General features: G+C 38.9%; 1 protein-coding gene across 3 annotated transcripts in view; it reads left to right on the plus strand.

Annotated features, from left to right (window-relative positions):
• The first annotated feature begins 67 nt into the window (after nt 1–67).
• CSTPP1 (centriolar satellite-associated tubulin polyglutamylase complex regulator 1) overlaps nt 68–24,265 on the plus strand; it is a 296,345-nt gene continuing 272,147 nt past the window's right edge. For 2 of the 3 annotated variants that reach the window (XM_077114601.1, XM_077114600.1), the window contains exon 1: nt 68–186. In XM_077114601.1, coding sequence (XP_076970716.1) covers nt 141–186 — 46 coding nt within the window. In that variant the 5' untranslated portion in view covers nt 68–140. Of the gene's footprint in view, nt 187–5,682; nt 13,076–24,265 lie in introns of those variants that run through there. The other variant, XM_077114598.1, reaches the window with a different exon arrangement.

The following is a 24,265-nucleotide window of genomic DNA, read 5'->3' on the forward strand; positions in this document are numbered from 1 at the left end:
GGCGCGTGATGCCCCCGGAGGCCGTTCTCGGGACACCGCGCGCCGCGCCCTCGCCTCGGGCCGGCGGGCGCCATGGCAACGCGGGCGGCGGCCACCTGAGCTCCCGGGGCCGCGAGCTGCGGCGCTGTCCCGGCCGGAGGATGCTGAGTCCCGAGCGCCTCGCCCTGCCGGACCACGAGTATCTGGGTAGGCGCTTCCCTCGACTTCGGGGAAGCCGGAGGCGAAGGCGAAGGAGGCGGGTCTGCGCGGGGCGGGCAGAGGTGGACCGGGAGGCCGGGGAGGGGGCCAGAGGCCGGGGGGAGGGGGCCAGAGGCCGGGGGGAGGGGAGGCAGAGGCCGGGGGGAGGGGGCCGAGGCCCGGGGGAGGGGGCCAGAGGCCGGGGGGAGGGGGCCAGAGGCCGGGGGGAGGGGGGTCCGAGGCCGGGGGGAGGGGGGCAGAGGCCGGGGGGGAGGGGGCCGAGGCCGGGGGGGAGGGGGGCAGAGGCCGGGAAGGGAGCAGAGGCCGGGGGGACGGGGCCGAGGCCGGGAAGGGCCGCGGAGGGAGGACTGTTCCCGGGCCTGAGGCGTCGCGGCCGCCAAGGACGAGGACGGAAAGCAGGCCCTGCCGGCACCGAATGCCTGGAAGGCTCAGCAGTGGGGATTGTGCTCAAAGTGGGGCAGGTTGGCGGTGGGAATTTGGGGCCCGGTTGGATTATTATTGATGTGCTGGTAGCGGAGTAACCTCGGAACCGACAGTGACAGACACATCAGTCATTCCGTTGATTTTACCTTTCAGCAAGAGCTAGGATTTTAAATATATACAAGTTTTTATTGAGAAATCTTCACACACATACATTCCGTGCATGGTGTACAATCAGTCGCTCACAGAATCATCACATAATTGTGTATTCATCACCATGATCATTTTTTTTTGAACATTTGCATCACTCCAGAAAAGGAAATTGATAGAAAAAAGAAAGAACTCATGCATCCAGTGTCCCTTACTCCTCCCTCTTGTTGACCACTAGTATTTCCATCGGCCGCTAGTATTTTTTACCGTTTCATTTATATTAGGCACTGTTAAGTATTTTACATGTATTCTTTCCTTGTATCTACACAATGCTCCTAGGAGGAATTACTGTATCTTCTTCTATTCTGTGGCTGGAGATAAACTGAGACTGCAGAGGTAACTTGCGTAAATAAGGCATGGTAGCTAGAAAATAATAAGGATCTGCTAGGCTCAGAACCTGGACTTGCTCGCTCCAGTACTTGAGCTTTAGCTCTCTAAGGCTGTAGAGCACCGTTAGTGTATAAGGCACTTACTGGATGAATAAAAGGAACTCACACATGTTTTTTACATTGAAAACAATGCTGTTTTAAAATTTTGGATCAGTAATACAGAAACTTGTTTCAGAAATTAAAAAAATAATAAAAAGGTGTGCAGAGAAATGTCTTCCCGCTTTCCCCAGTCTGTCCACTTCCTAGTCATCCACTTAACCATTATTGCTGATTTCCTTCCAGAGTTTATTCTGTTATGTACATAAGGGAGCATTCAGAGCACACTGTGCCCCCCACCCCTTAATATACCTTAAAGAACTTTCTACGTCAGCAGAGAGGATCCTCATTCTTTTTAATTTTTTTCTGGCTATGTTGTATTTAAATAATTTATTTAACCAATCCCCTATTGATAGACAAATGAGCTGTTTTCAGCCTTTTACTATTACCAAAAAATGCAATGAATAACCTGTAGTTTTGTTCCTTTGCAAGTACATCTGCAAGGATAAATTCCATGAATTGAGTTGGTGGGTTAAAGGGAATATGTATTTAAAATATTGATAGATATTACCAAATTACCCTACATAGGGAGTTGCCATTTTATGTTGCACCAGCAACATGAGAGAATATCCATTTCCCCACTGTCTTGCCAACAAAATCTGTCAGACTTTTGGATTTTTAAAAATCTGTTAAGTGACCAGTGATATTTCAGGGAAAATTTAATGTGCATTTCTCTTCTGAATGAAGTTGAATGTCTTTTCACAAGTTTCAGGGCTATTTTTGAAAGGTAGGTAGGTAGCTGACAGTTTAAGAGAGTAACCACATCCATTAGTGAGTCAAAGGATAGTTATGTCACAGAAAATTTTGTATCCAGTGAATAACAATATCAGTGTCTAGCAATGTCCTGAGTTTTCCTAAGGATATAAGATATTTTATCTCATTTATCCAGTACTCATTGAATCTGTGAAATATTTGAAAAGTCTCATTCATTAATTCAGTTCCTTGGGTGACGCTTTCTGCTGACATAGAAAGTTCTTCAAGGTATATTAAGGGGTGGGGGGTGAACTGTACTCTGAATGCTGAATTTCATGTCTCAGAGGCTTGGTGTAGTTGGTAAACTGGTGCTTTTGGTGAGTAGAAGTTGGTGGTTCTCCGTAAGGGGCCTTTTCCTGAAGACTAATCAGTGGCAAACCTGATAATGAATCTACAGAGACTCGAAATCTCAGGTTGGTTGAACAGGCTTCAGCGTTTATGGACTCCAGACACCCAAGTTAATGCTGGAGCCCTGGATAAGTGCCCTTTCAGGACCTGTCACCTATTTAAGTGTCTGGACTTGCAGTCCCAATCGCCACCCGGCTATTGTAGTAGGCGCTCCCTGCTCCCTGGCATCCTTATGGATCCTGGAACCACACAGCTCTGCTGAAAGTCTTTTGTCTTTAGTTGAAGACAACCTCTGCCCATTACAATTTACTCCGTTTTAGAATAAATGCTATTTTGAGGCATTCACCCTCAAACCTTTAAAGCCATTCTTTGTATGTTAATTTAATAAAATATTGCCTGATTTAAATTTTTAAATACCTGTGGTTTCTTTACACATTATAAAGTTACTTGCGTATGTAGGCCTAGAGGAAGAATACATACAGAGGAAAGAAAATTGCAGAGATAGGAAAAGGCATAGGCATTCAGTGAAATAGAAAGGCCAAAGCTGAGTACACATCGGTATGTGTATTCAGAGACCACTTTTGAGTATTATGGTATAAATTACAGGGATGCCTATTCTATGAATATCTGTAGATTTACTTTTCTACCTTCTAGCCAGGGATTATGTTTGCCTTTTTGACTGTTAGTGAAGAAAATAAGTTTCCATTGCACTGGGTAAATGGATCCTTTCCCCACTGGCTTTGTGAGTTAGGAACTGTAATCATGGCCTGGAATGGCATCAGATCTTAAGATCATTGTAAAAGAATCAGCTCAGTGATGTCGTGCCTGCAGTCATCAGAACGTAATGATAGAAATTGTGTTAATAGTCAGGCCTGAGGAGAGAGAGGAGAGTCTGGTAAGGAGATGAAATAAGATCCATGCAAGATTTCCAGCCTTATGAAAAGCTTTTTATTGGAAGCTTCTGCCAGAGACTGAGGTGTGTCTGTGTATCTTGGTTGGGTGTGGTCAGCGTTTAGAGTTGAAGGACAGCCTGTTTTTGGCCCCAGGTTTGCAAAACACACCACCTACGTGCTGACCTAAGTACAAGCATGAGGGTGTGAGTTTATTTTTTACCCCACCTGATTTGTGAGGTGGATGCTTTTCACTCAGGCCCCAAGTTGTCTCTTCTGTTTTTATGGAGCCTGAGTATACTCACTAAGGTTGATGCTGGGTTGGTCATAACTGAAATCAGAGGAACCTGAGTATACTCACTAAGGTTGATGCTGGGTTGGTCATAACTGTGAAATCAGAGATGATCCTTCTCTTCGGAAGGCCACAATTTTGGAGAAATCAAAATAAATTGGACAGTGGTAGAATGCTCGCCTTTCATGCAGGAGAACCGGGTTTGATTCCTGGACCATGCACCCAAAATAAATAAATCGGATAGTGGCTTTTTCTTTATTTTTAATTTAAGCTATAGCTTTTGAGCACTTCCTGTACGCATTAGTACTATGCTAAGTATTTTGCATGCCTTTCTCATTAAACCTTCATAACTACCTTATGAAGTAGGTACTATTATTAGTCCCATTTAGGAGTTAATATCATCTCATTATTTTAAAAAGGAGAAAACTGAGGCCTAGAGAAGCTAATTGATTTGCAAAAGGTCAGCAGACAATGATGCATACCAAAACATTGATTCAAACTCAGGTTTGTCTGATTCCATAGCCTGTATTTTTTTCCTTTCCACCAAAAAGATATATATTTTTTTAAATTCAGCTGTTGGTTGCAAAAGACTTATTCTTGCTTCCCTGTTAAGGATGGAACTCATAAGCAATTCACTAGTCGAAAATAAATTTCCTGGGAAACTGAACAGTAATTATATCTAACTCATTTTTGTATGCTCTCCTTTCACAACATAGACCCTTAATGCGCACACAGACACACAAACATACTCTACTTTTGGGTACCCCAAATGTGAACAGCTAACAGTAACAACTAAGACTTATTAAGTACTTATTATGTACCAAGTACCATTTTAAGTGCTTTACGTATATTAATGCATGTGAAGGTAGTTTCAGTTATTATTTCCATTTCAAAGATGGGGAAACTGCAGTGCAAAGATATTAAATAGTAAATGGTGGAGCTAGAACTCTACCCAGAAGTCTGACTCCAGGGGCCACATTTTTAAACAATGTGCGATAAATTTCTTGGGCAACTCTAAAAGTGAGGCTCCAACTACTGCATAGACCTATACATGGAGCCTGGAGCAGGTTCAGGTGACTGCATGGACTCCGCTTAACACTTCTGCCAGGAGGTGGCACCCTGGGAATCAGGATGGGTCAGAGAATGGTAAAATTCCAGTTCCCACTTGCCAGTGGACATTCTCTCAGAGGCAGGCAATGAGGAAGATAACTTCTAAAAATAAACCTTTTGGGAACATGTTATTGGCAGTAATCTATGTATTATGGGTAGCTGGGTGACTCTGAAGAAGTAACTTAACCTCTCTGTGCCTTAGTTTCCTCATCTGCAAAATGTGGATAATAATAGTCCTTACCTCATACATGTAGACATTCAGAGTGCCTGGCTGATACATAGTGTCGCTGTTGTGAAAGTCAAATATACAAAGATGAATAAGTTGTAATTCCCTTTACAGCACCTGGCTAGGTGCTCAATAAATATTAGCTGCTATTACTATTATTATTATACTTCTATAAAAATATTTATCTGCGACAGCCATGAAAATGTACCCTTCAGGTCTCCTACTGTGAGAGGGTAACTGACTCATGACCTGAGCTCTGAGTTTGTTACTGCCTCCACCCTGAGGTCACATCTCTGTCGGCTGCTCCCAGCGATGACCTGATGGACACTTTTGCATGAAGACCCCTCCCCCACCCCGGCTTTAGACTGCACTGAGTCTTTCCCTCCTTTTTTCTCTCCCTCCCTCTTTCTTTCTCCTTTGCAAGGGTCTTTCTTTCTCCACCTGCATTGTGGTCTTTTGGCTCTCTCAGGCTTCTCCAGCTCCCTCCCCACTCTCCCGTGGGCGTTTCCCTAGCACATCCCTCTCAGGTCTGATCTTGTCTTGGCATTTGCTTCTCAGAGTACCCAGACTCAGACAACATCCAACAGTCGGTGATATAGTCCCTTCCAGCCATGAGGTTAATATGGTTTCCCTTTAAGACTTGGCAAAGGTTCTGACATAGGACTCTTTCTATGTGGAAGACTCTTGGGTGTTACTAATCTCTCTCTCTCTCACTCTCTTTTTTTTTTTTTTTTTTTTGCTGCTAGCATAGCATGTGGTATTTACTTGTCTGACAGCCAGACACATTTTTTTTTTTGCTTTTGGATGAATCCTGATAAGCAAACTTATTTTTGTTTGAATGTAAAGTAATGAACTCTCTAAACCCATCTTTGCTAGGAAACATTGCTATTAACAGTAAATTAAAAGAAATACTCCTTACTGGCAATTCCATATAAAGGTACAAAATGACTTGAAAACAGACCTTTAATACTGGTATAGCTCCAGCAGTTTAAAAGCTACCTTGTATGGTTTCAGATATTGTGCTAGGTGCATTATATGCATTAAATCATTTATCTCCTCAAAAAAATTACTCTTGATTTGTGCTTAATTTTGTGCTTAGGTTGCTGCAGTCAGGAAATGAAATAAAATATCATGGATGTTACATTGACTTCCTAAAGATTAGGAAATGAGTTTTATAGCATACCAACTGGTCACTTTAAAATAGTTATGAATGTGTTCATAAAATCATCTCTTTCTTCTTTCCCTCTTCTCCTTCCTTTCCTTTCTTCCTAATTGTTCCTTTGGGCTTTCCTTCCTGAATGTATTCTCTGTAAACAGTAAGGTTCATATAAAATGTCCCTCCCTACAGGAAACTTACGCCTTAATGGGAGATGAGACATAGTCGTAAGTGACCCTAGCACTGAGTGACTTCACAGCATGGGGGAGCAGTGTGGTTCTGGGGCCAGCAGCCGGCGCGGCTCTTTCTTGGCTCGGTGGACTCTTACTTAGTCATGGCAGGGGCAGCAGTTCTCTTCGGGACCCATTTCTGTGATGGGTCGCAGTTGTTTCTGAAAGTTCTTTTTAGAACTTCTCTGTTTCTTCAGCCTTTCCAAGGATTCTGTAATCTATATAATAATTATAGAAGTATCTTTGTGTTGGAGGGTGGGGAGTGGAGAGCAGGTGAGTTCTAAGGTACGTTGTTCCTCACCCTTACCCACCCCCTCATTTCCAAGGAACTAAATTGTTTAATGATTTCAGTGTTATTCTTGAGTTTTAAAATAGCTTTTTAAAATTTTGACCTGGCTTATGATTTATATATCCAGCTAATCATAAAACTTTTCCCCCAAATGTTGGGGATTTTTGTTAGATAGAATAGATAGATAGAATAATTGCTAAATGAGTAATTCTAGGTGGCTAAGTTATTGAATTTTGTTTTGTTTTTTTTTAAAGAGTATATTAGGAGAGACAAAGTTTGTCTCTGGTTTGTGTCCTATTTATCTTTCATAGTACGTATCATAGTTATCCTGTTTATCTGTTTGTGAAAATAAATGTTTTTTACCACGATGTAAGCCATGAGGGCAGGGGTCGTTTCTTATTCTCTCAGGATCTCCAAAATCTAGCACAGTTCCTGGCACAAGTTAAGTGCTCAGTTGTTGAGTGAATGGTCTGCTTTAAGTGGCAGAATAAGCTTTAAAATAAAATAATTGGGGAAAAATAATTCAGGTCAACAAATAGTTATTGAATTTCTACCATGTGAAAGACTGCTTTTTTTTTTTTTCCTTTCATGGATGAAAAATAGGATGACTGATTAGAATCTGCCCTGGATCCTTTTGGTTTTAAACTTTGATTATGCTAAGGCTAGTTTCTTTGTTGATACCATAATTTCTATATTTTGGTTATACAACAAGATTTAAACCATTTTTTAAAAACCTGTATTTTAGGAAGGAAGGAAATTTTATCTGATTTGGGGTATCTCCATGAGCCCCTGTCCGTTACTCGGATAGAGTAATATGCTTTGATTAAGAGTGGAATTACCCTGGTAAACCACTTTCTGGGTCCTCTGTGTTGGGATCTCCCTTGCACTGCTTCCCTAGGGCCCTTAGGAAATAGCTCATTCTTTGATTGGAATTTCAAGTCAAAACATTTATCTGAGCAGAATTTTAATGATTTATCAAAGAGCGGAGGGATTTTCCCAAACACATCTGAACTTACCAAATGACTGATCCTCTTAGCTATATTTTTTCTTAAGCACCTTTCTTTAAACAAAACAATAACTGCTGAAAATGTATTTTTCATAAAATCTTTTGACTAAGTTTTGTTTGATTAGCAGGAACCCAGTGAAAGTAAATAGTGTTTGAGAAGGCACTTTTAGAGCCCTTTATCTTTCTTCATTGAATTAGCTTTTTTAAAGCAGCTGTACTTTGGAGAGAGTAAGAAACCTTTTTCCAGCTGTCCTATTGTGTAGTTTAAGGTCATGTTAATACTATTATCTGGCCCTGAGATTACAGGTAATTGTGATAAAACACAAGCTTCAATTTCTGTAATCACAGACAAAAATCTGCTCATGGCTCCAGGCCTTCATATCAGGTGTTTGTTCAATTCAGACTTCTCTCACCTGGGATAGCCTCACTGGCTCCTGTAAAAAAAAGGGATTAGGCCTGCATTAGGACCCATTGCTTTTTTTTTTTTTTTTTAATTCATGTGGCAGTACTCCTCCTGTGGCCAGTTTACCTACAACGTGCTTTAAATCAGGAAATTATATATTTTTAAATGGGCATGTTTGAAACAATAACACTTTTCAATGTGAAATGTACCAAAGGTGACATGTCTTTGGCTTTGGTTGTCAAATGGAGAGGCTTCCAGAACCCCTCAGCTTCATGGTTCTCATGCCCCAAAGCCCTGCAAATTGACACGTAAGTGGGCAACACACAAAGAAATTCAGCTCATGAGAAACTGAGTTTGGGCACTTGGGCTGGCCTCCTTTCTCTGTGTGAAGTTCTTTCCAGCTTTGCTTCTTCTGTTCAATCTTGGTTTTTCAGAAAGAGAAAAACTGGTAATTCAGTATGTTAACTCACAGGCTATATAAGGCTGGTACTCAGGCCACTGTTCAGCCTGTCATATGGAAGGAATTGCCTTTCAGGGGAGATTATAATAGTGTATGTAGCCACACAAGTGCGCATTCTGCCTGGAGGAAAATGCACAGGAGAGGAGGCCTTATGCTGCCACTCAGGTCTCTTTGTGGAGGGCTGCATAAGAACCCCTTACATGGTATAGTCAACTCTTTTGAGCTTAATGAGTCATCTTTTTTGTGCGATGATGCCTTCTTTAAAAAAAAAAAAGATGAAAAGGAAGAAATGCCCTCTTCCTCAAGTGAGTTGCTTTTATTGGCCCTGCAGCTTTGTCTAAGAGTTTTGTACATTCCTGATGACATAATTTACAATGCTTGTGCACAGACAGTAAACAAAAAATAATTTAGCTTTCAGGCATCTAGACAAAACTTAAATAGTCCAATTTAGAGAAATGATAACAATAAGCTTTATAAACAGTGAGCACATGAGCTTAAACAGCTAGCATGACCCCAGTCCTTTTTTGGAACATAATGCATTGAGAGATGGTCCTTCGGAAAACTAGAAGCTTGGCACTGTTGACTATGTGCAGTTGAGAGTGGAGGCTGAGGTCTGGTGTTGATCCCAAGCAGTGTGCTCTAGTTGGGGACAGACACCAGCTACCATGTGAAGGATGCCATTAAGCTCCTTGAGCCATATTTTCCACCTTTAAAAATGGAAAAGGTAACATTACCACCAAACCTCACAGCAATGTTAGGAGTTTGAGCAGATAAACAGGTGGAGTTCTTTATAGGGACGGTGCTTTGTAAATAGGAAAAACTATTATTATTCTCCTGGATCAAATTTCCCCAACAAATGGAGTTGATAAAAGCTACCTCACAGAGATTTGAAAGGGTGAATTAATATATGTCAGATATCTTAAAAGTAAACTATTTCATGAGATCTAAAATTAATTGACTTTCTTGATAGTTTATAAACCACCAAAAAGATTTAGATATATGATCACTATATAAAGTCTCTCGTCTTTAAGGGTTAGTGTGGTAGACAATGGTGAATATCTAGAAAGAATAAAATAGGTTTCCGGGACAACAGTCCTGTTTACTCCTCAAGCTAATCCTACAAAGCCTTTGGAGTCCTGCTAATCTTTGTTGCCATGTCTGGACATAGTAACTGTTTTAACTTTTGTTCTTACAGTAAATATTTATTTTTTTTATTTCATATTTCTAAAGGAGAAACAATCTTACAATGAAAAGAAGTGGTTGATTTGTTTCATATTCTGAACTTTTTCTTACCATTTCTCCTAATCTGGTAAGAAAAAATAACTATTATTGAAGGAACTGACACCAGGCTACCTAACTGGAAAGTTCCCAAACTCAGCCAAGCAATGAAACCAGCTGTGGCTATTATTGATAAAGAAGGGACACTGGAAAACATTTATATTTTTAAATGACAGAATTATCACTGGCAACTGTTCTTCTATTTTTGTTGATATTTTCCTAATATTTTAGGCAGCAAAACCTGAGAAGACCCCTCACGTTTTTTACAAGTTCAGAGTTTCACCTTCAGTTTCTAATTATAACTAATAACATTTGGGTAACTTCATTTCTCAGATTTCATTTTCTATTAGATAACACAGAAATGGGGTAAAAATCTATTTCATTTATATTTTAAACCCTTAGGCAAGAGTCATGTCTCTTACATTTTAATTTTATACAGAGATAATACTCCAATTTCTAAGTTATGGAACCCTCTATATACTGTCTTAAGTGCGAATCGTGTTCAGGCAGATATTCTTGGTGTGTTGGCTGAGTCCTTCTTCCATCTAGAAGGACTGGAGAGTGTCAGCAATTTCATTCCAACCTCACAGCAGATCTTTGAAGTAGGTACCAGGCTAATCCCTACTTTTTCATGAGGAAACTGAGAGTACTTTCTCCAGTTACGTAGGCTGTCATTTTATCTTCATGCTAAAATCCTTTGCTGCATGTAAGTTTTTAATTTTGATAAGCTTCTATTTATCTATTTCTTTTGTTGCTTGTGGTTTGGGTGTAAAGTCTAAGAAACCATTGCCAAAGACAAAGTCCTAAAGATGCTTCCTTTCATTTTCTTCTTGGAGTTTTATATTTCTGGCATTTATATTTAGGTCTTCGATCCATTTTGAGATTTTTATATAGCATGGGAGGTAGGGGTCCACCTTCTTTTTTTTTGCTTATGAAGATCCAATTTTCCCAGCACCATTTGTTGAAGAGACTATTCTTACCCAGTTGAGTGGTCTTGGTCCCTTGTCAAAAATCAGTTGGCCATAGATGTGAAGGTTGATTTCTGAACTTTCAGTTTGATTCCATTGTCAATATGCCTGTCTATGTGCAAGTACCATGCTGATTTAAAAAAAAATATTTTTATTGACTAATCTTCACACACATACAGTTCATTCATGGTGTATAATCAGTGGCTCACAATATCATCACGTAGTTGTGTATTCATCACCATAACCATTTTTTAGAACATCTGTATCACTCCAGAAAAAGAAATAAAAAGAAAAAACTCCTACATTCCATTCCCCTTACCTTTCCCTCTCATTGACCACTAGTATTTCCATCTACCCAATTTATTTTATCCCTTATCCCCCTATTATTTATGTATTTATTATCCATATTTTTTAACGCATGTGTCCATATCCTGAATAAAGGAAGCAGTAGTCACAAGGTTTTCACAATCACACAGTCACATTGTAAGACCTGTATAGTTATACAGTCATCTTAAAGAATCAAGGCTATAGAGAGAGTTCAAATAGAGTTGAGAGGCTACTCTGGAGGTTGCTCTTACACAAGCTTCATTTAGACTTTGTTACCTATCATAACTTCCAAACCCCAACCAGGACCATTTCAGCCAAATCCTAAAGAACACCTCGGGCAATAGATAAGATTCCGCAAGGGTTCCATGCACTAGAGTAACTTTCCAGAAACCTACAACCTTCAGATGGGTCCCTGATCCAGATAAGTCCTGAAACCTAACCCAGCCTCTGCAGAACATCTGATAGTTCCATCTCCCTACCCCATATTAGTGACAAACCCTTCCAATGTGAAAAATTTAGAATGGCAATAGCCCAAACACCCCTAAAGAGAAGGATGGAAAGATCAAAGATGATGGTGGAGTTATACAGAGAAGTAGGATTTAACAAATGAATATGAATGTTGAATCATTAAATTGATAACTCTTTTAGTTTTCTGGTATTTTAGAGCAGCTACAAGGAAAAACCTAAAATTGTGGAATTGTAACCCATGTCAAACTCTGAAATATGTTCTGCAACTAATTGTGGTACTGTGCTTTGAAATTTATAGCTTTTTTGGTATATATGCTATTTTTCACAAAAAAAGGAGGAAAAAAGTTGATTGTGATGATAAAAAAATATTTAAGCCCTCTAGCCTCCTATATTCTGGAGCAGCTAGAAGTAAAAACATGAGAGGATCGTATGGTAGCCCATGACAAACTCTGGGATCTGTCCAGTTAACTACTTTTAAAGAGTGCTTTGAAAACTATTGCTTTTCTATTTCTTTGCTTTATATATATATATATGTTATACTATACAATAAAAAAAGTTTAAAAAATTAAGGCTATTAGAATACTGTTCAGCAGTTTCAGGTATTTCCTTCCAGCTATTCTAACCCACTAAAAAGGGATATCTATATGACACTTAATAATACCCTCTGGAAAGACCCCTGGACTCTATTTGAAATCTCTCAGCCACTGAAACTTTGTTTCCTTTCTCTTCCCCTCTTTGGTCAAGAAGACTTTCTCACTCCCATGATGCTTGGAATTGAGTCAGTGATTTGCTTATCCCTAGGAGTCATATCCCATGTTGCCAAGGAGATTTACACCTTTGGCGGTCATGTCCCATGTAGGGAGAAGGGCAGTGAGCTTACCTGCCAAGTTGGTTTTGAGAGAGAGGCCACATCTGAACAACAAAAGAGGTTCACTGGGGGTGACTCTTAGTCATAATTATAAGTAACCTTTAGCTTCTCCTTTGCAGAAATAAGTTCCATAATGGCAAACCCTAAGATTGAGTGCTTGGCCTGTTAAACTGATAGTTCCCAAAGCTTGCATGAATATCTGGCATTCCCTATGTGGATATTTCCACATTCTTCCACAGTCTCCCAAGGGCAGTATTTTAGTTTGTTAAACTGCTGGAATGCAATATACCAGATGGAATGGCTTTTTTTTTTTAATTTTTAAAAATTTATTTATTAATTTAAAAAGTAAAGAAACAAAAAATAAAACAACATACATAATCAGTAATTCACAATATCATCACTTAGTTGCATATTTATCATTTCTTAGAACATTTGCATTAATTCAGAAAAAGAAATAAAAAGACAATAGAGCTGCTCTGGCGGCTCTCCAACCACCACCGTGCCCTCTTCCACCTTCACCGGCTCCTCCACCACCGGCCTCGACAGCCTTGCCACCCTCACCTTTCCTCCTCCAGAACAGCTACTGGGGGAGTGGAGATGATACAGAGCAGCTCCCGGAGCCACGATGGAGATCAAAGGGACGGCATACCCCATCCTGGAACGGCTGACTGTCTGGGAGAACCAGCTCCGGTGAGATCGCCGAGGGGCACGGGCTTCCCCGGGTGGGACTGCAAGCGGCCGGAGTCCCTGCCTTCCTCCTTCCCAGGCCAGCTGGCAGAATTGGGCAGGCGGTCCCCTCGGGCCGTGGCGGCTGGCGCCCCCACTACGCAAGGCCCCCCGGACCAACTGAGAGAGTTGGGTCGGAAATCCCCAGACCGCGGAGAACAGTGACGGGGGGGTCCCTTCCAAACACGTGACTCCCCGGTCCGGCTGGGAACCGTGCACTCTCCCAGGCTGCGGCGGCTGGCGCCCTCCCGCCACGGTTGGGGCCCCAGGCCGACTAGGAAATTCGGTCGGGCGCTCTCCCGGGCTGCGGTGGCTGGCGACCCTCCCCACGTTCGGACCCCCGGGCCGACTGGCACTCTTCCAAGCCGCTTCGGCTGGTGAACCTCCCCCATGGCGAGAGTTTTCCAAAGTTAAAGGACCCACAGCAACTTTTACTGGTGGAACCCGCAGACAAACGTGTGCCACGAGCACCACCTACTGGGCAGGATAAGAAAAACAGAACCCAGAGATTTCACAGAAAAATCTTACAACCTTGTTGGGTCCGACACCCAGGGAAATCTGAATAAATGCCCAGACGCCAGCAGCAGAAGATAACTGTCCACGCTCAGAAGATTGAGAATATGGCCCAGTCAAAGGAACAAACCAATAGTTCAAATGAGATACAAGAGCTGAGACAACCAATGCTGAATATACGAACAGAAATGGAAAACCTCTTCAAAAATGAAATCGATAAATTGAGGAAGGACATGAAGAGGACATGGGCTGAACATAAAGAAGAAATAGAAAAACTGAAAAAACAAATCGCAGAACTTATGGAAGTGAAGGATAAAGTAGAAAAGATGGAAAAAACAATGGATACCTACAATGATAGATTTAAAGAGACAGAAGATAGAATTAGTGATTTGAGGGTGGAACATCTGAATTCCAAAAAGAAACAGAATCTATCGGGAAAAGAATGGAAAAATTTGAACAGGGGATCAGGGAACTCAAGGACAATATGAAGCGCACAAATATACGTGTTGTGGGTGTCCCAGAAGGAGAAGAGAAGGGAAAAGGAGGAGAAAAACTAATGGAAGAAATTATCACTGAAAATTTCCCAACTCTTATGAAAGACCTAAAATTACAGATCCAAGAAGTGCAGCGCACACCAAAGAGATTAGACCCAAATAGGCATTCTCCAAGACACTTGCTAGTTAGAATGTCAGAGGTCAAAGAGAAAGAGAGGATCTTGAAAGCAGCAAGAGAAAAACAATCCATCACATACAAGGGAAACCCAATAAGACTATGTGTAGATTTTTCAGCAGAAACCATGGAAGCTAGAAGACAGTGGGATGATATATTTAAATTACTAAAAGAGAAAAACTGCCAACCAAGACTCCTATATCCAGCAAAATTGTCCTTCGAAAATGAGGGAGAAATTAAAACATTCTCAGACAAAAAGTCACTGAGAGAATTTGTGACCAAGAGACCAGCTCTGCAAGAAATACTAAAGGGAGCACTAGAGTCAGATACAAAAAGACAGAAGAGAGAGGTATGGAGAAGAGTGTAGAAAGAAGGAAAGTCAGATATGATATATATAATACAAAAGGCAAAATGTTAGAGGAAAATATTATCCAAACAGTAATAACACTAAATGTTAATGGACTGAATTCCCCAATCAAAAGACATAGACTGGCAGAATGGATTAAAAAACAGGATCCTTCTATATGCTGTCTACAGGAAACACATCTTAGACCCAAAGATAAACATAGGTTGAAAGTGAAAGGTTGGGAAAAGATATTTCATGCAAATAACAACCAGAAAAGAGCAGGAGTGGCTATACTAATATCCAACAAATTAGACTTCAAATGTAAAACAGTTAAAAGAGACAAAGAAGGACACTGTCTACTAATAAAAGGAACAATTAAACAAGAAGACATAACAATCATAAATATTTATGCACCGAACCAGAATGCCCCAAAATACGTGAGGAATACACCGCAAACACTGAAAAGGGAAATAGACACATATACCATAATAGTTGGAAACTTCAATTCACCACTCTCATCAATGGACAGAACATCTAGACAGAGGATCAATAAAGAAATAGAGAATCTGAATATTAGTACAAATGAGCTAGACTTAACAGACATTTATAGGACATTACATCCCACAACAGCAGGATACACCTTTTTCTCAAGTGCTCATGGATCATTCTCAAAGATAGACCATATGCTGGGTCACAAAGCAAGTCTTAACAAATTTAAAAAAGATTGAAATCATACACAACACTTCCTCGGATCATAAAGGAATGAAGTTGGAAATCAATAATAGGCGGAGTGCCAGAAAATTCACAAACACGTGGAGGCTCAACAACACACTCTTAAACAACAAGTGGGTCAAAGAAGAAATTGCAAGAGAAATTAGTAAATACCTCGAGGTGAATGAAAATGAAAACACAACATATCAAAACTTATGGGACGCAGACAAGGCAGTGCTAAGAGGGAAATTTATTGCCCTAAATGCCTATATCAGAAAAGAAGAAAAGGCAAAAATGCAGGAATTAACTGTCCACTTGGAAGAACTGGAGAAAGAACAGCAAACTAATCCCAAAGCAAGTAAAAGGAAAGAAATAACAAAGATTAGAGCAGAAATAAATGAAATTGAAAACATGAAAACAATAGAGAAAATCAATAAGACCAGAAGTTGGTTCTATGAGAAAATCAATAAGATTGATGGGCCCTTAGCAAGATTGACAAAAAGAAGAAGAGAGAGGATGCAAATAAATAAGATCATAAATGGAAGAGGAGACATAACTACTGACCTCACAGAAATAAAGGAGGTAATAACAGGATACTATGAACAATTTTACGCTAATAAATACAACAATTTAGATGAAATGGACGGGTTCCTGGAAAGACATGAACAACCAACTTTGACTCAAGAAGAAATAGATGACCTCAACAAACCAATCACAAGTAAAGAAATTGAATCATTCAATTCTTTCAAAAGTCATTCAAAAGCTTCCTAAAAAGAAAAGTCCAGGATCAGACGGCTTCACATGTGAATTCTATCAAACATTCCAGAAAGAATTAATACCAACTCTCCTCAAACTCTTCAAAAAAATCGAAGTGGAGGGAAAACTACCTAATTCATTCTACAAAGCCAACATCACCCTCATACCAAAACCAGGCAAAGATATTACAAAAAAAGAAAACTACAGACCAATCTCTCTAATGAATATAGATGCAAAAATCCTCAACAAACTTCTAGCAAATCGTATCCAACAACACATTAAAAGAATTATACATCATGACCAAGTAGGATTCATCCCAGGTATCAAGGATGGTTCAACGTAAGAAAATCAATTAATGTAATACACCATATCAACAAATCAAAGCAGAAAAATCACATGATCATCTCAATTGATGCAGAGAAGGCATTTGACAAGATTCAACATCCTTTCCTGTTGAAAACACTTCAAAAGATAGGAATACAAGGGAACTTCCTTAAAATGATAGAGGGAATATATGAAAAACCCACAGCTAATATCATCCTCAATGGGGAAAAATTGAAAATTTTCCCCCTAAGATCAGGAACAAGACAAGGATGTCCATTATCACCACTATTATTCAACATCGTGTTGGAGGTTCTAGCCAGAGCAATTAGACAAGAAAAAGAAATACAAGGCATCAAAATTGGAAAGGAAGAAGTAAAACTATCACTGTTTGCAGACAATATGATACTATACGTCGAAAACCCGGAAAAATCCACAACAAAACTACTAGAGCTAATAAATGAGTACAGCAAAGTAGCAGGTTACAAGATCAACATTCAAAAATCTGTAGCATTTCTATACACTAGTAATGAACAAGCTGAGGGGGAAATCAAGAAACGAATCCCATTTACAATTGTAACTAAAAGAATAAAATACCTAGGAATAAATTTAACTAAAGAGACAAAAAACCTATATAAAGAAAACTACAAAAAACTGTTAAAAGAAATCACAGAAGACCTAAATAGATGGAAGGGCATACCGTGTTCATGGATTGGAAGACTAAATATAGTTAAGGTGTCAATCCTACCTAAATTGATCTACAGATTCAATGCAATACCAATCAAAATCCCAACAACTTATTTTTCAGAATTAGAAAAACTAATAAGCAAATTTATCTGAAAGGGCAAGGTGCCCCGAATTGCTCAAAACATCTTGAGGAAAAAAAACGAAGCTGGAGGTCTTGCGCTGCCGGACTTTGAGGCATATTATGAAGCCACAGTGGTCAAAACAGCATGGTATTGGCATAAAGATAGATATATCGACCAATGGAATTGAATAGAGTGCTCAGATATAGACCCTCTCATCTATGGACATTTGATCTTTGATAAGGCAGTCAGGCCAGCTCACCTGGGACAGAACAGTCTCTTCAATAAATGGTGCCTAGAGAACTGGATATCCATATGCAAAAGAATGAAAGAAGACCCATATCTCACACCTTATACAAAAGTTAACTCAAAATGGATCAAAGATCTAAACATTAGGTCTAAGACCATAAAACAGTTAGAGGAAAATGAAGGGAGATATCTTATGAAACTTACAATTGGAGGCAGTTTTATGGACCTTAAACCTAAAGCAAGAGCACTGAAGAAGGAAATAAATAAATGGGAGCTCCTCAAAATTAAACACTTTTGTGCATCAAAGAACTTCATCAAGAAAGTAGAAAGACAGCCTACACAATGGGAGATAATATTTGGAAATGACATACCAGATAAAGGTCTAGTATCCAGAATTTATAAAGAGATTGTTCAACTCAACAACAAAAAGACAGCCAACCCAATTACAAAATGGGAAAAAGACTTGAACAGACACCTACCAGAAGAGGAAATACAAATGGCCAAAAGGCACATGAAGAGATGCTCAATGTCCCTGACCATTAGAGAAATGCAAATCAAAACCACAATGAGATATCATCTCACACCCACCAGAATGACCATTATCAACAAAACAGAAAATGACAAGTGCTGGAGAGGATGCGGAGAAACAGGCACACTTATCCACTGTTGGTGGGAATGTCAAATGGTGCAACCACTGTGGAAGGCAGTTTGGCGGTTCCTCAAAAAGCTGAATATAGAATTGCCACACGACCCAGCAATACCATTGCTGGGTATCTACTCAAAGGACTTAAGGGCAAAGACACAAACGGACATTTGCACACCAATGTTTATAGCAGCGTTATTTACAATTGCAAAGAGATGGAAACAGCCAAAATGTCCATCAACAGAAGAATGGCTAAACAAACTGTGGTATATACATACGATGGAATATTGCGCAGCTTTAAGGCAGGATAAACTTATGAAGCATGTAATAACATGGATGGACCTAGAGAACATTATGCTGAGTGAGTCCAGCCAAAAACTAAAGGACAAATACTGTATGGTCCCACTGATGTGAACGGACATTCGAGAATAAACTTGGAATATGTCATTGGCAACAGAGTCCAGCAGGAGTTAGAAACAGGGTAAGATAATGGGTAATTGGAGCTGAAGGGATACAGACTGTGCAACAGGACTAGATACAAAAACTCAAAAATGGACAGCACAATAATACCTAATTGTAAAGTAATCATGTTAAAACACTGAATGAAGCTGCATCTGAGCTATAGGGTTTTTTGTTTGTTTGTTTTTTACTATTATTATTACTTTTTTTTTTTGTCTATATTAACATTCTATATCTTTTTCTGTTGTGTTGCTAGTTCTTCTAAACCGATGCAAATGTACTAAGAAACGATGATCATGCATCTATGTGATGATGTTAAGAATTACTGATTGCATATGTAGAATGGTATGATTTCTAAATGTTGGGTTAATTTCTTTTTTTCCATTAATTAATAATAATAATAAAAAAGACAATAGAAAAAGAAAGAAAACGGACACAGGAAAAAAAAAAAAGATTATACCTACCATACCCCTTACCCCTTGCTTTCATTGATCACTAGCATTTAAACTAAATTTATTTTAGCATTTGTTCCCCCTATTATTTATTTTTATTATATATGTTCTACTCCTTTGTTGACAAGGTAGATAAAAGAAGCATCAGACACAAGATTTTCACAATCACACAGTCACATTGTGACAGCTATATCATTATTCAATCATCCTCAAGAAACATGGCTACTGGAACACAGCTCTCCATTTTCAGGCAGTTCCCTCCAGCCTCTCCATGACATCTTGAATAACAAGGTGATATCTACTTGATGCATAAGAATAACCTCGAGGATAACCTCTCGACTCTGTTTGGAATCTCTCAGCCATTGACACTTTGTCTCATTTCCCTCTTCCCCCTTTTGGTCAAGAAGGTTTTCTCAATCCCTTGATGCTGAGTCTCCATTCATTCCAAGATCTCTGTCCCATGTTGCCAGGAAGGTCCACATCCCTGGGAGTCATGTCCCACGTAGACAGGGGGAGAGTGGTGAGATTGCTTGTTGTGTTGACTGGAGGGAGAGGCCATATCTGAGGAACAAAAGAGGCTCTCTTGGGGGTGACTCTTAGGCCTAAATTTTAAGTAGACTTGACCTATCCTTTGTGGGGTTAAGTTTCAAATGATCAAACCCCAAGACTGGGGGCTCAGCCTGTAGCTTTGGTTGTCCCCACTGCTTGTGAGAATATCAAGAATTCGACTTGGGGAGGTTGAATTTCTCCCCGCTCTCAACATTCCCCGAAGGGGGCTTGCAAATACTTTTCCACTTACTGATCAAATCACTCCGGGATTTATTGGGGCATCACTCTGGACAAACCAACAAAATCTCATGTCCTACCTGAGATTCCAAGTACTTATGACGTTCAGTCAAACTATCTATATAAGTTATATTAGGAAATGCTCTAGTCAAAATATAAATTTTGTAACAAATAAACATTTTTTGCTTTAGTCTCACACATAAGGTGACTTTTTTTTTTTTGCATGCATACCACATTTTATTTATCTGTTCATCAAACAGTTTTTTTTTTCACATGGGCAGGCAGCGGGAATCAAACCTGGGTCCTCTAGGTAAGGCAGGCAAGCGGTCTTTTTTTTTTTTTCCCAACTTTTTTTTATTAATTAAAAAAAATTAAAAATTAACAAACAAAACATTTAGATATCATTCCATTCTACATATACAATCAGTAATTCTTAATATCATCACATAGTTGCATATTCATCATTTCTTAGTACATTTGCATCGATTTAGAAAAAGAAATAAAAAGACAACAGAAAAAGAAATAAAATGATAATAGAGAAAAAAAAAACTATACGTACCATACCCCTTTCCTCACTTTCATTTATCACTATTTCAAACTGACTTTATTTTAACATTTGTTCCCCCTATTATTTATTTTTATTCCATATGTTCTACTCTTCTGTTGATATAGTAGCTAAAAGGTGCATCAGACACAAGGTTTTCACATTCACAGAGTCTCATTGTGAAAGCTATATCATTGTTCAGTCATCATCAAGAAACATGGCTACTGGAACACAGCACTACATTTTCAGGCAATTCCCTCCATCCTCCCCACTACATCTTGAACAACAAGGTGATATTTACTTAATGCGTAAGAATAACCTCCAGGATAACCTCTCGACTCTGTTTGGAATCTCTCAGGCATTGACACTTCGTCTCATTTTACTCTTCCCCCTTTTGGTCGAGAAGGTTCTCTCAATCTAAGGTGACATTTTAAAATATTAATTACTATCTATTTTCAGCACCCTGCATTAATGACATTCCTTTATTCTTCCTCATGCAAAAACACTTTTAAAATTTTGTACATTGTACATTTCACTATTGTTATACACTCTAGGCATTCCTAGATTATACCATCTCAATCTTTAACATCTATCTTTCTGATTTCAATATGTCCCCAGCCCTCCTCCCTCTATCATTCTCACATGCAGCTTCATTCGGTGTTTTAACATAATTATATTACAGTTGGGTAGTATTGTGCTGTCCATTTCTGAGTTTTTGTATCCAGTCCTGTTGCACAGTCTGTATCCCTTCAGCTCCAATTACCCAATATCTTACCTTATTTCTATCTAAAAAAATCTTTTAACAGAAAAAATTGTATGAATGTGGAATTTGGGTGCATTTTAATATTTTTTGATATTATGTGACTTGGGCCTTCAAAAATAGGAGCCCCTCAATGGTTTTCTAATGGCTTTAGTAGAAATTACTGTATTTGAACAGCAGAGGTGTGGAGAGTAAAGATTGTCATGAATGTGATTGAGCTTAAGGGTGGGGCTGGAAGTTGATTTCTTCATCTGAGAGCCTCTGCTTTGTCCTTGAACTAAGAATCAAGGCTATCTTAGAGTTTGGGGGGAGAAGTAAAAGGCTTAAAGAGAGCAAAGAAAGTTTATATTAGTTGCTGTGAGAAAGAAAAAAGATAGCTTGACTAAAGGCAATCACAAGACTACTGAGCAGCATTAAGACATTTGAAGTAAGTCTGCATAAATAAATCCATTGAAAAAAAGAAGTAACCGAGAACATTAATGGAACATAGTTGACTATATAAAGTGTTAAAGAGAAAATTACAAAGTAATAATAATTAGATGAAAAAATTTAAAAACTCTTTTAGGAAAATAAGAAGCCACAAATAATGGGTAAGAAAGGGGACAATTCACATAGCACAGAATTCCATTTTTTTTTCCACAGAAGAAAGGCTGAAGAATTGTTGGAGTTTTAAAAATTAAATTTAAATTTTTATTGGCTATGCAATGTTTAAAGACATATAGATCCATAAGGGTTATAACAAAAAAAAGGTAGCCTTTCACAAATTTCCCACCTCTGAGACCCATTCCTTAAGAAGACCTGTTTCAAATTTTTTCTCCATTTCTTTTTTTTTTTTGCAGTTTTAATTGATGTATATTCACATACCATTTAATCATCCAAAGTATACAGTCAGTCAGCATATAGCAGTATCATATAGCTGTGCCTTTATCATCACAATTGACTTTTTGTGTGTGTGTAAAATATATACAAAACAACAAATTTCAAAGCACATCTCAATTAGTTGTAGAACAGCTTTCAGAGTTTGATATGGGTTACAATTCCACAATTTTTGGTTTTTACTACTAACCGCTCTAAGATGCTGAAGACTAAAGAAATATCAACATAATGATTCAGCAGTCATACTCATTTGTTAAATCCTACCTTCTTTGTATAACTCCACCATCACGTTGGATCTTTCTCCCATTCTTTAGGGGTATTTGAGCTATGCCTGTTCTAACTTTTTCATGTTGGAAGGGGCTGTTGATAATATGGAATAGAGGGATAGAACTAATTGATGTTCTGGAGAGGCTGGCCTCTCTCCATTTCAGGACTTACCTGGTCCAGTGACCCATCTGGAGGTTGCAGGTTTCTGGAAAATTACCTAGGTGCATGTCCCACATTAGGGAGAGAGCAGTGGTTTCACTTGCAGAGTTGGGCTGAGAGAGAGGGAGGCCACGTCTGAGCAACAAAAGAGGTCCTCTGGAGGTGACTGTTAGGCACACCTATAGGTAGGCTAAGCTTCTCCACTACATATACAAACTTCACAAGAGCAAGCCTCAAGATCAAGGACTTGTCCTATTGGTTTCAGTGTCCCTAATGTTTGACACAGTATCAGGGGTTTCCCCAGTGGTAAAGTTTAATAGTTCCATATTGTTTTCCCCATCCCTCCAAGGATTTTGCTAATATATGTATGTATTTTTTCACATGGGCAGGCACTGGGAACCGAACTGAACCTGGGTCTCCAGTGTGGCAGGTGAGAATTCTGCCACTAAGCCACCAATACTTTTTTATTATCTGCTTAATATACTCTGGGATGTATCCAGGCATTACATTAAGCTATGCAGGATTAAAGGCTCTCATTCTTATTCTGGGCTCCCTGTGTTTGGATTGTTTAAATGATCCATCCAGACAGGTTGAGTTAGATTATGTGCTACTGAAAATTTAGGTTCTGGACAAAATAAAACTTTCTTCCTTTGGTCTCAAAGAGTAGGTGAAATTCTATAATACAGGCAATGTCTTCTTTACCTCTGTATTCGGAATCACCTTAATCCTGACCTGATGGGCTTCGTTCTCATCTCTGAATTCCAGGTTATACATTTATAAACAGCCCCTCAAAATCCAGAGATAACAATTACCACTCCAGGCTAAATATGACTACCAGTTTTTTTTATAAGTACTTTCTAAATGAGGTCATACGATATTTGCTCATTTGTTTCTGGCTTATGTTGTCTCACCAAATGTCCCACATGTTCACTCACATCGTTGCATGCCTCACAACTTCATTCCTTTGTGTAGCAGCACAATGTTCGATCATATGTATACACCGTCTTTTGCCAATCTGCTTCCAGTCATTTTAATTTTGAATTCCCCCTTTTCCTGAACTTTGTAGGACTTATCATTTATGCTGCTTATTTTGGCTCTTATTCTCATACTGTTTCTCATTAATATATAATTCCCAACTATACACATACACACGTTTTCTTCTTGCTGTTATAACTGACAGTCTTTCCATCGCCAACTTCAGTTTTGGTTTCTTGATTGGCTCCGTTGCCTACTCTCTCTCCTCTTACAACTTCTCCCTTCCTTCACTTTTTTTTTTCATTTTGGAATGATTTATTTTAACAGGGTAATTTTAATGGTGATGATTGATACATTTATTTCCTATATAATAAGTATTTTCATATATGAGTGAATTAATAATAGTATTTCTTCTAAGATGGACGTATGGAAATCCTTGCTTCAATATGCTGAGTGATAATACATTCATTATAGACTCAAAAACCACCAAAATTATTATTCTTACAATTGAAAATAAAAGTTAGTCAAAGTTTGCTTAGCTACTTTTTTTCTAGTTAATTGCTTTGATCCTATTTATAATATATTAGAACCAGAGTTCTTGGGTTTAATAGCTTTACATGGAAGTTAATTCCCAAGAGACTCTCTGCATCTTCCAGGAGTTCTCTTTAAGATTAACCAAAATAAACTCTCACTGCCTATTTCTCTTGATGATAATATCATCTTAAACAGTAAAAAGGATGCTATCTACCTCAACTTTCTCATCATCTCAGAACATTTTATCAACTAGTTCTATTAGTCTTGTCAAAAAGCTTCAAAAAATCTATAGAGCAATTACCACTCTTTTAACATATGTGGAAAGTAG

Source organism: Tamandua tetradactyla, chromosome 8, assembly GCF_023851605.1.
Source record: "Tamandua tetradactyla isolate mTamTet1 chromosome 8, mTamTet1.pri, whole genome shotgun sequence".
Lineage (NCBI taxonomy): Eukaryota > Metazoa > Chordata > Mammalia > Pilosa > Myrmecophagidae > Tamandua > Tamandua tetradactyla.